The 14,412-nt window shown below is 47.8% G+C and overlaps 1 protein-coding gene across 19 annotated transcripts in view; it reads left to right on the top strand.

Moving 5' to 3' along the window:
• MICAL3 (microtubule associated monooxygenase, calponin and LIM domain containing 3) overlaps positions 1-14,412 on the top strand; it is a 2,299,897-nt gene that overhangs the window by 1,981,221 nt on the left and 304,264 nt on the right. For all 19 annotated transcript variants that reach the window (XM_069628665.1, XM_069628668.1, XM_069628663.1 and 16 more), the window contains one exon: positions 13,175-13,268. In XM_069628665.1, coding sequence (XP_069484766.1) covers positions 13,175-13,268 — 94 coding nt within the window. The remainder of the gene's footprint in view (positions 1-13,174; positions 13,269-14,412) is intronic.

The raw sequence follows: 14,412 nt of genomic DNA, 5'->3' as shown, positions 1-14,412 counted from the left end.
GTGTGCAACGTCTGCAGCGTTCAAATACAAGTCTCTCAGGGTTTGCCGTGCCAGGTTTTATATACAACATAACATAGTCCAACTTTTCCCCCCCAACATGGAGTAGATTCCCCAACCCTCTCCCCTCCCTCACCAACCCCTCAATCGGGCGGTGTGTCCCTCATAACTACTTACAGTACTGCAGCAATGGAGGCGGCGTGCTTCGTCGCCGAGTCCAGCGCCGCAGCCTTCAGAAGTATCGTCTCCCCCGTGGTGTGGCTCCTCCTGTATGGTATTTGTAAAGGGCAATCCAGGGAGTTGGTTCTGCAGCATGTAGGATGGCGTTCAGCTGTTCTTGGCCGTGTTGGGGTGCTTCGATTCCACATATTTTAAGGCTTCTTCTGGTGTTTAGAAAAAGTAGGATTTGCCCGCAAGTTGGATGCAATGTTTTGCCGGGTACATCATGATATGATATGGCATTTGTAACGCGCCTATACACAAGTGTTTCAAGGCGCGACGAGGCAGGGAGGGGGGAACAAGGGGAAGACAGACGGCGATCCTACTAGGCCAGGTGTCATTCAGACCGCGCAAGTGCAGGGGTAGGGGAAGGGAAAAGTGCAAGGGGAAGGGGGAGTGCAGTACAAATAGTAGAATAGAAATAAAATAATAAATAAATAGGGCCAGCTGGTGGCAAGTGCAAGGTAAGTGCAGACAAGTGCTGGGGGGGAGGGGGCTGTAGTGATACAGAGACAGTTCCGCAGTGCAGGGGTTGCCAGGGAGGCAGTGCAAGTGAAGAGTGACTGGGCCCAGGACCGAGGTCGGTGAGAGTGGCCCAGTTGCAGAATCAGTGCAGTTTTGGTGAAGAATTTAGCAGGGGAGAGGGAGAGAGAAAGCAGAAGTGAAGAGGAAGGTTTTGAGGTGCTTCCGGAACCGGAGATGGTTCTCCTCAAGTTTCAGGGAGGCAGGAAGGCTGTTCCAGAGGGAGGCACCTGCGGCGGAGAGAGATCTACCCCCAGCTCGTTGCTTCGAGAAGCGGCTGACCCTGAGGGAGTTGGAGACGGATGAGCGTAGGGCTCGGGAAGGAAGATATTTAGGAAGAGAGAGTTGAAGGTATTTAGGCCCCAGGCCCCAGAAGGCCTTGTGGACAATGCAGAGGGTTTTGAACTTAATCCTCGCAGCCACTGGGAGCCAGTGTAGAGATTTCAGTCCTGGAGAGATACGGTCCCTGGGCTTGAGGCCAAGGACAAGTCTCGCAGTTCTGTTCTGGATGAGTTGCAGAGGGCGGAGAGTGGAGGCAGGCAGATTAAGATAGAGGCTGTTACAGTAGTCCAGCTTCGAGAGAACCAGGGCTCGGGAGACAGTGAGCTTCTGGGGGAAGGAGAGGAAGGGAAGAATACCTCTGAGGAGGTGCAGCTGGTAATGTGACTTCTTAGAGACATCAGATATATGAGGAGAGAAAGAGAGTGTGGAGTCGAAGATGACACCGAGAATTTTCGACCTTGCAGGTAGGAGCAGGAAGAGGGCCAAGAGAGGCCGGCCAGAGAGCTGCAGGGAAGGAGGGAGTGGGTGTGCCGATGAGTAGGATCTCAGTCTTACTAGCATTAAGGCAGAGGTCATTGGCAGCACACCAATCCTGGATAGCAGACAGACAGTCAGAGATGAGGGAGGGAGAGGAGGAGGCCGAAGGGTAGCCTGAAAATGAGCTGGGTATCGTCCGCATAGCACTGAAAGTTGGGGCAGAGGGCGGCGATGCGGTGGGCAAGGAGTGCCAGATACTGGTTGAACAGCCAGGGAGAGAGATTAGATCCCTGGGGAATGCCACAGGTGGAGAAAAAGATGTCAGAGAGGAAGGACCCAAGTTGGACCTGGGAGGGTCGATTGGAAAGGAAAGAGGTCAGCCACGCCAGAGCCTGACCAGTGATACCCAGGTTATCACGGAGACGGTTGAGCAGGATGGCATGGTTGACAGTGTCAAAGGCAGAAGAGAGATCGAGCAGAATGAGAACACACGGAGTGTTGGAGTCGAGGTTTAGGAGCAGGTCCTCACGGATGTTCAGGAGAGCAGTTTCCGTGCTTCTGGCCGCTCTGAAGCCAGATTGATGGTCATGGAGACTGTCAACAGCTTCAGCATGGAGGTTAAACTGGGAGATGGCCAGTTTCTCCAGGAGCTTGCCCAGGAAGGGAGTGATGGAGATTGGGCGATAGTTAGCCGGACAGGAGGGGTCGGCAGAGGGTTTCTTAAGGAGAGGGTGCACAAGGGAGTGCTTGAGGGGGGATGGGAAGACTCCAGAGGCGAAGGAGTGGTTGCAAAAGTCAGCCAGGGCAGGAGCCAGGGAGTCGATGTGGTCCTTGATAGTTTTGGAGGAACAGGGGTGAATCTGTTTGGACGAGACTTTCATAGATCGGACTTGTCTGGAAACCTCGTCAGCAGAAAAAAGGGGAAAGGCAGAGAAGGAGGGAGGAGGGGTGGCTGCAGAAGGGCCAAAGGAGGAGCAGGGAAGAGAGGGGGGGAGGTGATAGGAGGAGAGTGAGGACAGGATGTCCTGAGTTTTAGAGATGAAGTGGGAGGCCAGTGCAGTGCAGAGGGCCTGGGAGGGGACAGGAGAGGTAGAGACTGCAGCAGGGTTGGCAAGCTCCTTGCAGATTTTAAAGAGTTCAGCCGAGTTGTTAGATGCCGCAGAGATGCGGGCTTGGATAAGGGCTCTCTTCTTGGTGAGAACAGAGAGACGGTATTGCCTTTGGAGCAGGCGGCAGGCCAGTTTGTCAGAGGATGAACATGAAGCACGCCATTTCCTCTCTGCCACCCTGCACTTGCGTTTTAGGGTGACGAGATCCGAATCATACCAGGAGTTACATTTGGCTTTGGGCTTCAGGCGGATTTTCATGACAGGGGCAAGGATATCAAGAGTATCAGATTATAGCAGAGTGGAGCAAGGAGAGGGCTGTGTCAGGGTGGGAGTCAGCCGAAGGGGGAGGGGGAGGAGAGAAGGTGGCAGCGAAAGCCGCAACTGACACGCGCTTCATGGGTCGGATGACCGAGAAGGTGGGTGGCATTGATGAGGGTGGCTTTGCCTGTGGGGTAGGGAGGGTGAGGTGGGAGGATAGGAGAAAGTGATCACTCCAGGAGAGAGGAGTGGAGAGAGGGACAGAGAGGGAAAGGTCAGAAGAGATCAGAGCATCAAGAGTGTGCCCTGCAGAATGAGTAGGCCCAGACGGGAGAATAGAGAGTGAGAGAGAGTCGCAGAGGTCACAAAAGAGTCCAGTGGGGGGACAGGAGGCATCTAGGTGGATGTTGAAGTCCCCAAGAAAGAGGAGTTGAGTGGTAGAGGACAGGAGTGAGGAGGAGAGGTCAGCCCACTCAGAGAGGAAGGAGGAAATTTGACCAGGTGGCCGATAGATAGTAGCCACAGTAAGGCAATGGCTAGGAGAGAGAGAGAGAGTCGGCAGACAAGACATTCAAAAGAGGAGTAGGTCTGCGTAGGAGTGACAGTGGCAGGAGTCCACTCAGGGAAGATAAGGGCTACCCCCCCCCCTGCACGGTTGGGTCTGGGCAGGGAGAGGATCTTGTAGCCATCAGGTAGGAGTGTGTCAAAGCTGGTGACAGAGCTGGCCGTGAACCATGTCTCAGTAAGACCGAGGACGTCAAGGTCCAGTTCCTCAAGAAGGTGACAGATATCAGAGGAATGCCTGATGGCAGAGCGAGCGTTGAGTGTGGCAATGTGGAGAAGGTTGCCATCCTTGAAGGATTTCCGGGGAGGGGTACAGATCAGAGGTACGCCCTGCGGAGGTGTAGAAGAGGGAGGTGAAGAAGGAGCAAGAGAGGGGGCAGGGAGGGAGGGTAGAGGCAAGGTAGCCGAGGACAGATGAGGGGGGACAGCAGGAGAGGAAAGGAAGTTGATGAGGCGTGGGAAGCGTCTATCAAAGAGGTGAAGGTTGGCCTGAGGACCTTGGACCAGGACAGTCCCATTAGTGTAGACATTAATGATGGCCTTAGAGGAGAGGAAGGAGGCCAAGAGGACATCCCAACGGGTGCCACCATTAATGGGAGAAGAGGAGAAAGGAGAGAGCACAAAGACCATATGAAGGGTCCATAGGTCAGGCGAGGGCACGAAGAAGAGGATGTCGGTAAGAGTTTCCTTGGAGCAGGCACTAGTGTAGGTGTCAGCGATAGGGAGGCCTGGGTTGGAGACCAGGATGTCCTTTTTAAACTTTTTCCTACCAGATTTAGTGAGGAGAGCAGGATAGTCAATAGAGAAGCAGTTGGAGAAGATGGGCGAGATAGAGAGCACCATGGAGTAGGGGGAAAAAGGGGGGGGGGAGACAGACGAAGCAAGAGCACGCAGGCAGGAAGTGAGCGGCACGCCCAGGTTTACCACATTTAGGCAGTGAGTGCGTATTAGGTACAAATGCCACCTAAGTTTGAGAATCCTGCGAGGGGGGAAAAAACCAAGTTTACCACATTTAGACAGTGAGTGCGTATTAGGTACAAATGCCACCTAAGTTTGAGAATCCTGCGAGGGGGGAAAAACCAAGTTTACCACATTTAGGCAGTGAATGCGTATTAGGTACAAATGCCACCTAAGTTTGAGAATCCTGCGAGGGGGAAAAACCAAGTTTACAACATTTAGGCAGTGAGTGCGTATTAGGTACAAATGCCACCTAAGTTTGCGAATCCTGCGAGGGGGAAAAAACCAAGTTTACCACAACTATGGGACACGAGAAGGTGGCGAGAGAGTCCAGGCGCCTGGCGTCCCCTGCGGACACCTGCAGACACACAGGGAGCCGCAACCGTAGGAGCCGCCCTTTGCCTAATGGGCCCTTAGCCAGGGGCTGCCGGGCAGTGGGGCTGCCCAGGAAGGGGAAGGATATAGGCGGAGGGAGGAGGGGAAGGGGAGGGGGGTGTGGGCGGGCAGGAAGGCGGGAAGGGAGACCAGGACCAGGAAGTGGGTGGGGGGGGGAGCAGGCAACACACAACGCGCGCTCAGAGCGCGAATGCCAAGTAAACAAAACAATTAGGCAATCACAGGCAAGGACTCACGGAGGCCCGCGGGGGCCTGGCAGGGCTTGCCGACGTCTGCTGATCCCTCAGGCCACCGGCGACTGCTCTCCAACGCTCGGCTGCACAAAGAAGCGAGCGGGGGGAGCAGCCGCCGAGTAGGCCTGGGGGAGGAAGACCAGTCAGCCAATCAGAGGGGGGTGTGGGCGGGCAGGAAGTGGGTGGGGGGGAGCAGGCAACACACAACGCGCGCTCAGAGCGCGAATGCCAAGTAAACAAAACAACTAGGCAATCACAGGCAAGGACTCACGGAGGCCCGTGGGGGCCTGGCAGGGCTTGCCGGCGTCTGCTGATCCCTCAGGCCACCGGCGACTGCTCTCCAACGCTCGGCTGCACAAAGAAGCGAGCGGGGGGAGCAGCCGCCGAGTAGGCCTGGGGGAGGAAGACCAGTCAGCCAATCAGAGGGGGGTGTGGGCGGGCAGGAAGTGGGTGGGGGGGAGCAGGCAACACACAACGCGCGCTCAGAGCGCGAATGCCAAGTAAACAAAACAACTAGGCAATCACAGGCAAGGACTCACGGAGGCCCGTGGGGGCCTGGCAGGGCTTGCCGGCGTCTGCTGATCCCTCAGGCCACCGGCGACTGCTCTCCAACGCTCGGCTGCACAAAGAGCATAGCATAGTTTATCCTCCTTTCTCTCAATACCTTCTTGATACCATCGAAGGTGCGTCTGGCTGATTGTACTGCAGTCGAGAAGTCTGGGTATGTAAGCACAGGATTAGTCATATATCAGCAGAGCTTTTTCTCGTGCTAGTTTTAGGATCAGGACCTGGTCTCTATAATTCAGCAAGCGTGCTATAATGGTTCTGGGCGGGGCTCCTGGCTTCGCGGGGGGGGGAGGACAGTACCCTGTGGGCCCTTTCCACCAGAAATTGACTTGAGAACTGATTATCTGGGAACAATGTGCGGAGCAGCTCCTCCAGGAAATGTTCCATGGGTGTGTTGAGTCTCGTTTCAGCTACCCCGACCACGTGTATGTTATTACGTCGTGATCGCGATTCTAAGTCGTCACATTTTGCCTGTAGGATCTTGATGTCTTTGTGGATGTTTGCTATGTCTTTGTTGTGCGAGGCAGTCACATCTTCTAGGGTACTCACTCTTTCCTCTGCCTCCGAGACTCTGGCGTTGACCTGTCGTATATCCGACCATATGGAGGCTATGTTCTCCCCGATATCATCCAATTTGTTGTTGATAACTGCAAACCCCTTCTCCATCGCCGCCATATATGGGGCCATGCTTTGCTCGGGTGGTTCCGTCGGAGGGTTCTCTTGGGGTGAAGACTGAGTTGGTTCCGGCGATAGGGTAGATGTGAATGTATCCATGGGTCCTCTTTTTTTGGTTTTTGGATCCCCGGCCCATCATGGGGGTTCCCCGGCTGGATGTCTCGTAGTGTCTTTAGAACCAATATATCCTTGCGCTGTCTGTAGTCTTGGTGCTGGCCTGGTCAACGACAGCTGTGTGATGTATGTACTGCCCCTCGTTTTCATTTCTGGGTAGGGGGTCACTGGTTTTTATCCGTATTGGAGCACTTGTTGCTTACATAGTCCCCCACATGTAGTGCCTCTGTATAATAGGGTGGACAGCTGGTGCATGGCCCCCAATTCAGGGTGTGGGGTCACAGCAGCGAATTGTAGGAGTGTCGTATGGTTGTTTGAATATCTCTTTCTTGCCTGGTGTAGCATAAATAGTGTCCCCCTTTCACAGCAGCAGTCCGGGACCCGGGGCTCGAGTCTATTGCAGTGGCGTCGCTAGGGAGGGGTCTGGGGGGGCCGGGGCCCCCCTGTGAAACCCTGTGCCCACCCCTCTACCCCCCCTACCTAAACGAACAGTGACCATGTTCTCCCCCTACTTTTGTCTGTGCCCTCCCTACTTTTGTCTTTGCCCCCCTCTGTGCCCCTCCTAAATTTGATTCCTGGCGACGTCACTGGTCTATTGGTGTCTGTGGGGCTGTGTAGTGGCCTAATACCACTCAGCAGGTCCAACAGGGCAAGCTATGGGTTGATGTTGTGGTGGTTGCCTGCTCAGGTAAGGCGCGTGTGTCCCCTGGGACCCTGCATCAGCGCGTACCCGCTGGAGGGCTGAAGTCGTGAAGCCAGAGGGTCCCTCAGCTTTGAAGTAGTTGCAGTCCCATGTGATTGCCTGGATGCCGCCGTCCTGCCCGGCACGCTATGAATGTTTCCCACCTTACGCCACGGTGGTTAAGGTCCGGGGGCTCGGGCCCGTCGATGCCTGCACGGCCTTGTAGTGGCTGGGAATTGTTCAGCTAGTCCAGCGGAGCAGGCTGTGGGCATACGCTGTGGCGGCTGCTCGTTCTCTCAAGTAATATGCCCCTCTAGAGCCCCACGCTGGGGCGTACCTTTTGAGGGGGGTTGGTGTGCCCCATTGTAGGGCCTCAGCTGTGGAGCCACTTGTTGCGCAACCCTCTGGAGAGCCCCGCTGCTTTAGAGTTGCCGTGGAGCGGGCCTGCACGGATGCTCTCTTCGTCCCGCGTTCCCGCTTCTACCCGGGTCGGGATCCGGCTGCTTCAGGAGTGTATACGCACCAGCTCAGCCGGCACCCGCTCTAGTGTCTGGTCCAAAGAGCCTTAGGGAAGCTGATATGCTCAATATGGATGGTGCTCCCCCTCCGAATTACGGCCCAGGCAGTGCACGGAGCAGCGGGGGCCGCACAAGCTCTGACGCCGATCGGCGCCCGCACCGGGCCGATTTCCGCAGAATGGGGCCGCTTCAACCACCGAGGGTCAGCCCAATTGTGCCCCCAGGTCTCCACTCCACGGATCTGGTGAGAACGCCAATCTTGGGAGAGATAAACTGCAGGATTTCACTTTCAGGAGCTTGTAGACTGCGGAGCACTCAGACTAGGCGGCCATTTCCGTCGGCGTGCAACAGCGCCCCCTCCATTTACCCAAAATTTAGATACTACAATAAAACTTGATACATCTGCTATTTCTAATACTGTAACAACCTATGGTTCTACATGGCCTCCTTTTTCTTTCATGGTGGGGACGTTTATGTAACATTAAAATGTTAGCACCAATTTTTTCATACCCCCATCTATGCTTCCTATATAGTTTACTCGCTCGTTTAAAAAAAAAAGCTAGATGCTTATGGATCAATAAGGTATCTAGCATTTCACACAAACTTCAACGACCAAACAAGAGGGGTGATGTTATCTTTCCTTATTTCCCTAGTTATCATAAAGCATTTGATTTACAGCAATTAGTACAATGTTTACACTCTGAGAAAAAAATGAATCTAACATACCTGTCTGGTGTAAAATTGACCTTTCCCTCATCTCTTCTCTATGATTGTGACTTCCTATCCAACTAATTAAAAGAAGCCAACCCATTCCCTTTTCCTTCTTAATGGTTCTGTATGATCATGAGGATTCTGCTTTGATATATATTATTATTTATTCAATTCTCAGTGTTACTTCTTGTACTCAGAAATGTTGTTCTGGATATGTCCAATGTCTATTGACCATGCTGTATATTAAAGCAGCAAGGTTATGTTTGTTTACAATTTTAGTGATGTTTATCAAAATAAAGAAAAAAGAAAGAAAAAATGAATGGAAGGGAGCAGGACATTTTTCTATATTTTTTATGCTTTAAATTCTCAATTGCAGCTAACTTCACACAATGTTTTTTTTAATTGTGGATCAAGCTTCTCTTTGGTCAGCAAGAATTTCTTTATTTTTTTACGTACACCAAATGTATGTTGATTTTGTCAATCACCTAATGCTATTTTGTACATATGGTTTTCGAATATAAAAGTGTTCATGATTCTTGGTCACAAGTTTGTTCACTTATGCAGAAGATGTTCATATTTTTAGCACTTTTATCCCTATCATCTATACAATTATGATCTCTTAGTGATACTTCCATCAGTTATACTAAATCTCCCAATTTATATAATTTATAAATATATAATTTATTTTTACTGCAGGTTTTTAGTATGGCTGGTATTATGAAGTTGTACATGCAGTGCTTTGTACCTGCAGTGCTATATGGCTTGGAGGCCTTAGCAATGCAAGATTTGACGTGGCTAAACACCTTAGAGGGATACTACTGGTGCAGTGTCTTTGGCCTGGGACCTTCTTTTTCAGTTCAATATCTAAGATTGGAACTGGGCCTAATTTCCCTGAGAGGGATGGCACTGCGGGCATGAGGTTCCTTCTATTTGAAAGCCTTAGCAAATCCGCAATGTAAATTGCTCAGGCTGGCAGGACAAAGCTATGATCTAGAAAAACACCCCAGGGGTAGGTCATATAAAGAGTTGAACGAATCATTGTTTGTGGAGATTGACTGGCCACATGAAAAGCTAAAACACTTACCATTTATTTATCAGAAAAGAGCATTCCAAGATAAGCTAAATAAGTGGGATTGGTGTATGAACTCAGTGCACGTAACTACACTCAAAGGATATGAGGCAGTCTCTCATGTCACCCACAGATATTTAAGACCCCAGGTGTACCTATTGTTATCCCCGGCGCCTGAAGTTAGACGCTTTATGCTGCAATTAAGAACAAACCAGCTACCAGTGCTTACTATAATTGGGCCAAGGTTAAAAATTTCCCAAGAGTCCAGGATCTGTAGAATTTATCAGGCGACAGGAGCACTTGAATCTGCTCGGCACGTTCTAACACTTTGCCCAAAACTTGGTCCGACATATATGAACGCATATGAAAAATAGGTCCACAATTATGAGGCGATAAAAGATGAAGCTTTCTGGTATGGATGTTTGAATCCAGTTTCCTTAAGTCTACAGCTAGCTCTCTTTAGGGTTTGGAACCAAATAAAGCCCTTGCTCCAGTGATAAAAACCCCCTCACTTTAGTCACTTTAATCACTTTAGTAATAAAGTGATATCTATTGGTCTTTCGATATACTGCTATATTGGGATTGTGAAGCCCATGGTCGAACGAAAGACTGGAACGATAATAATAATATTGCTTGTTTTTACTTTTTATATGGTGCATACAATGGCAGTGTAATTTACCTATGCTGTTATTACGTTTTATATGTTGTACTTACTTAATTGAGTTGATATATATGATTTGTTTTGAGATGTATATATATATGAGTTGTGTAAAATCCAATATCTGGATTGTATCACAATAAAGTATTATAATTTATTTATTGCAATTACTTTGTATGTTATTACACTTAACTGTAAATCCTTTATATAATCATTTCTTTATGGTGGAACTGTGTGTGCTTTAGTCATAGGACTGACAATTGCTTTTTAAATATGTAAAAGATTGATAGATTTTGCTCAATGGTCTTTTTAAAGATTTTTTTAATGGCTCAAATTCTTCTTGCTTGAAATGTGAGCAAACCAAATGTATTAATGTTCCCAAACCACCTTAAAATTGTTCAAAGTTAAACAATATTCTGATTGTTTTCTATACCCTTGTCCTTGTCACTCTTTTCTTTTCTCTGATCCCTAATCAAACTGTTGGTTTTTTATTATTATTAATTCATTTGCCCATTCATAGTATACGATGTCTTAATTACTAATCCATGTTTTCCGGTTCATATCTGTACGAATGAACCAACTGTTATATTGAAAATTGTTAGTTCAAATGAATAAACGAAAACAAACTTGTGAGACTGCAAAGTAGATGGCACTGCAACAGCCTTAGAAAGAGATAGAATCACATAATAGAAAAACAGGATGTTATATTCGAACATTTACACACATTTTTAGACATGGTACCCAAAACACCCGTCTGTGGCCAGTCAGGTTTTGTTAGATATTCCCTTCATGAAATGGAGTCCCGCAGCATCTCTGCACGTTCCTGTTCCAAAAGTCTTCAGTTTTGCAAGCAAGATCAGTCCTTTGTCCCAATGGAGCACTTCTGGGACTCATTCAGCTTTCACCTTTTCTTGATTCTTTAGCAGCCAAATATGGGTTAAATGTATCCTGTGTGACTTATATAGCAAGAATCCTTTTTCTTTAGCTATGACAATTATGCTCCTTTTATCCCTTATTTTTGTAACTGAGCATTGGACCACCCTTCTCTTTGCATTTAGCACTTTGTGCATTTGTTTTGACTCTGAAGCATGTGTTGAGGATATGAGGTGGGTAGTCTTCCATATTAATTGGGAAGTGTTTGGGGAACGACTGCTCATCGGAACAAACTGGGTTATATGCCTCTGCATCAATTGATGACCTTGTTGTACTTTTCGGGCTCCCCCAACCCAGTTCTCCAGGTATTAAGTTTGGGTGGCTAGGAACTTATTCTTTTTTATTATTTTATTAGAGTGTTCACTTTCTTTTCCACATTCTTCACTTTGAGCAGGTTAAGCCCCTAAATGTCTATTTCCTTCACTGTGTTCTGCATTATAGCAAATTTCTCTCCCAGGTTAATCATTTGCTTTCTCATTTGCTCAAATGTGTTTCCTCTCTGGAAACAATGTATTTTAGTCTGCCCAAAACTTCATGGAAAGGATTCAAAGTAGGTGATGATCTGAAGGGCCCCTGTAAATTAGTTTCTTTCTGTCCTCTCCCACCCTCCCTTCCTCATCCCTAGGGTAAAGATGTTATTGTCCTGCTCCCTTCCTTTCCTTTTTACACCATCTTGGTGATTCACAGGTTTTGCTCCACTCTACCCAAACTGCATACAAACTCCATGTTCCTCTTGCCCTACCTAACGTTCAATCCTCCAAATTTGTCGATGCACTGACATCGTTTGATGCTGAAACGACATTGTATTACTTCATGTACAGTGTTTGAGTATCAAGGCTTGGCCTATAGATCCCAATTATTTGACTTCTGTGGGAAAATGTATCTATCTATTGCAAACAGCATTGTACCAAACAGCACGGTATATCACCCTGGCTCATGGTTATCCTGAACTCGTCTGTGTAGTCTGTACTGCTCTAGCATGTTATGCCTTGATTCGGGCTCCAATTCCACTCTGTAACTCAGAATTTTGTTTGCAGTGTGCACCAACTCAATTTTTGCACTTTTGTGACACTTAAAAAGATTTTAGAAGACTAACTTAAATGAGCCAGCAAGGTCTCAGACCGATGTCATCGAAAGTGGGGGAATTGCCTTCTTTGCTTTCATATAGGACCTTTCCCTTATAACTTCATGCCTTCCAAAATGGCAGAACTCTTTGCAAGTATGCTTTGTTGCATTAATATCCTGCTCCAAGCCTTTGTCCGTCCTTTCTTTGTGTTTTGTTTCTGTTCCAGTGCTTGGTAACAGGTAAAATATTTTACTGTACCAAGATGGCAGCCATCAGGGTTCCTCCACCGTCACGCTCGCCAGATCCAGCCCACCTTCACAGGACTGTAGCACCACCTATTACTGCTGATCATGATTGTTCCCATCCCATGGATCATGAGATCTCACCTGGGACATGGGTGTGCATGCCGACAGTACCCACTATGTGGGTGTGCACCAATCACCAGCCTCAAGCGAATGCGACTCCCTCTGCACGGGACCACAGACCTCAGATCACCTGCTACTGAAATAGAAGTGAGCTCACCAACTCTACTGCTAGGCTATATGCGACTTTCCGATTTGCAGCAATAATACTCTCCCATACCAAGCCGCTCCTCTAGCTCTTGGCCTGAGTCTTTGGGCCGCTTCTGCAGGATGCAGCTAATCCATTGTCCAAGTGCCTTGTCTTGTCACCACTAAAAACTTAAAAATTAGCAGATGTCATTGGGTACTGCGTGGATTTAATTTTTTGTGTATTTATATTTCTATTTTTCTAATGTGCCTGTCTTGTACATGCAAAAATTTGAATTATCTCGTGTCAGCACATCAAAGAACCACAAGGTTGCTGCTGCTAAGTCACTATCTCTGTCATGCCCCCTCACACAGCATTTTGACCATCTAATGTTCATATTAGGGCTGTACTTTAAAGTTCAAAAATTACAGCTGAAGAAAAAGAAACATGCACACAGCAATATAGAGATTATCCAAGCTCCGTTAATCCTCCTCGCTGATCTTTGAGATGTGCAAGAGCTACTAAATCAGTGTGTCTGATCAGCTCCGCTGTTGTAGTGTTCAGTGTACTGTGAATTGTATTTCGCCATTCATTTTCTCATATCGTGTATCTCTGCCTACATTTCTTATGTCGGAGGATGATTTTCACCATGTCTTGTTACCATGCCTTATTTGATAGATTATCCAACGTCAGCTGGAGCAAGTGGAGGAAAAGCAACGGCAGCTGGAAGAGAGGGGGGTCGCTGTTGAGAAGGCACTGCGTGGCGAAGCAGGTATTTTAGTCTCAAATCATTGTCTTTTCTTTGAATATCATTGCTGGCATGACTAGTTCGTTTTCTGTAGCTCAAGGGTCAGGCGTGAAGAAAGCAACATCATCAGTTGAAGTACCTCAATCCTTTTGATGCACACACTTTGATGGCTACAAAGCATTTTAAAACCACTTGCATCATTGACTGCATTCAAAAGACCCATCGTACAAACACCACAAATGCACAAAAGTGAAATCAAAAGAATCCACAGCATCAATATCCATATCCAAACCCAGATTTTGACTGTAAGACTAACAGTAGAAGAGAACTGCAAATGTTTTGTACTGGCAATGCCCAAAAAGGGGCCCTGGCGCTTGTACAACTGTAGAAACGTCTTGAAAAATATAAATAAAAAAAGATTCAAATGAGGTTTGTTAAACAATGTGATATGAATAACATTTCCACTTAAAAGTAATTTCATACACACCATATGGTATCTTCTCCTGTATTTCTTCCATATTTATATTTTGTTTTCTTACGCACCAGTGTGTCACCTTGCAACAATTTTGTGGCGCTGGTTACAGAAGAGTTACCACAATAGATGCATGTAGTCCTTTTCTGATGAAAACCAAGTTTGTAAAGTCTAAATCACAACTTGAAAAGGGTGTTGGAGGGTGAGGGGGTGGTGTCTTACCTATGGGTAATGTAATTCTGCATGTTGTTTATTGGGCTCATACCTTCCAGTGTTAGAGGCTCTTGTCTGATATTAGCCAAAGTGGTCTCATGGACTTTTACTTATCTTCATCCTGATAGGTTGTGAAGAATTGTATGTATCGACGACTCGATTTGGCCTTGTGTTATCTTGCTAACATAAGAAGTGATTTGAAAGTTACTTGCCGTGTTTAAATGGCCAAATGTCCAGTTCATGATTTAGAGAAGAATTTGGCACTTTCAATGATGTGCTGTTGCTAAAATGCTTCTGCGCCCTTTGTGGAGTATACCGGACCGGGTTTTGCTGCAAGCTTGTGGGTTTTGATTTTACAATGTTGAAGGGTCATGGGTTGAAAAGAGGATAGGACTATTAGTATTGTATGAGGAACAGTGGGATGGCACTGGAACTGCTTACCAATACTCTGAATGTATGTATGAATTGTGTGTTTTTTTCTAA

This window comes from Ambystoma mexicanum, chromosome 12 (genome assembly GCF_040938575.1).
Source record: "Ambystoma mexicanum isolate Mex_15411 chromosome 12, UKY_AmexF1_1, whole genome shotgun sequence".
NCBI lineage: Eukaryota > Metazoa > Chordata > Amphibia > Caudata > Ambystomatidae > Ambystoma > Ambystoma mexicanum.
Note: the sequence above shows the minus strand (reverse complement) of the source record. Positions and strands in the feature narration are given on the sequence as shown.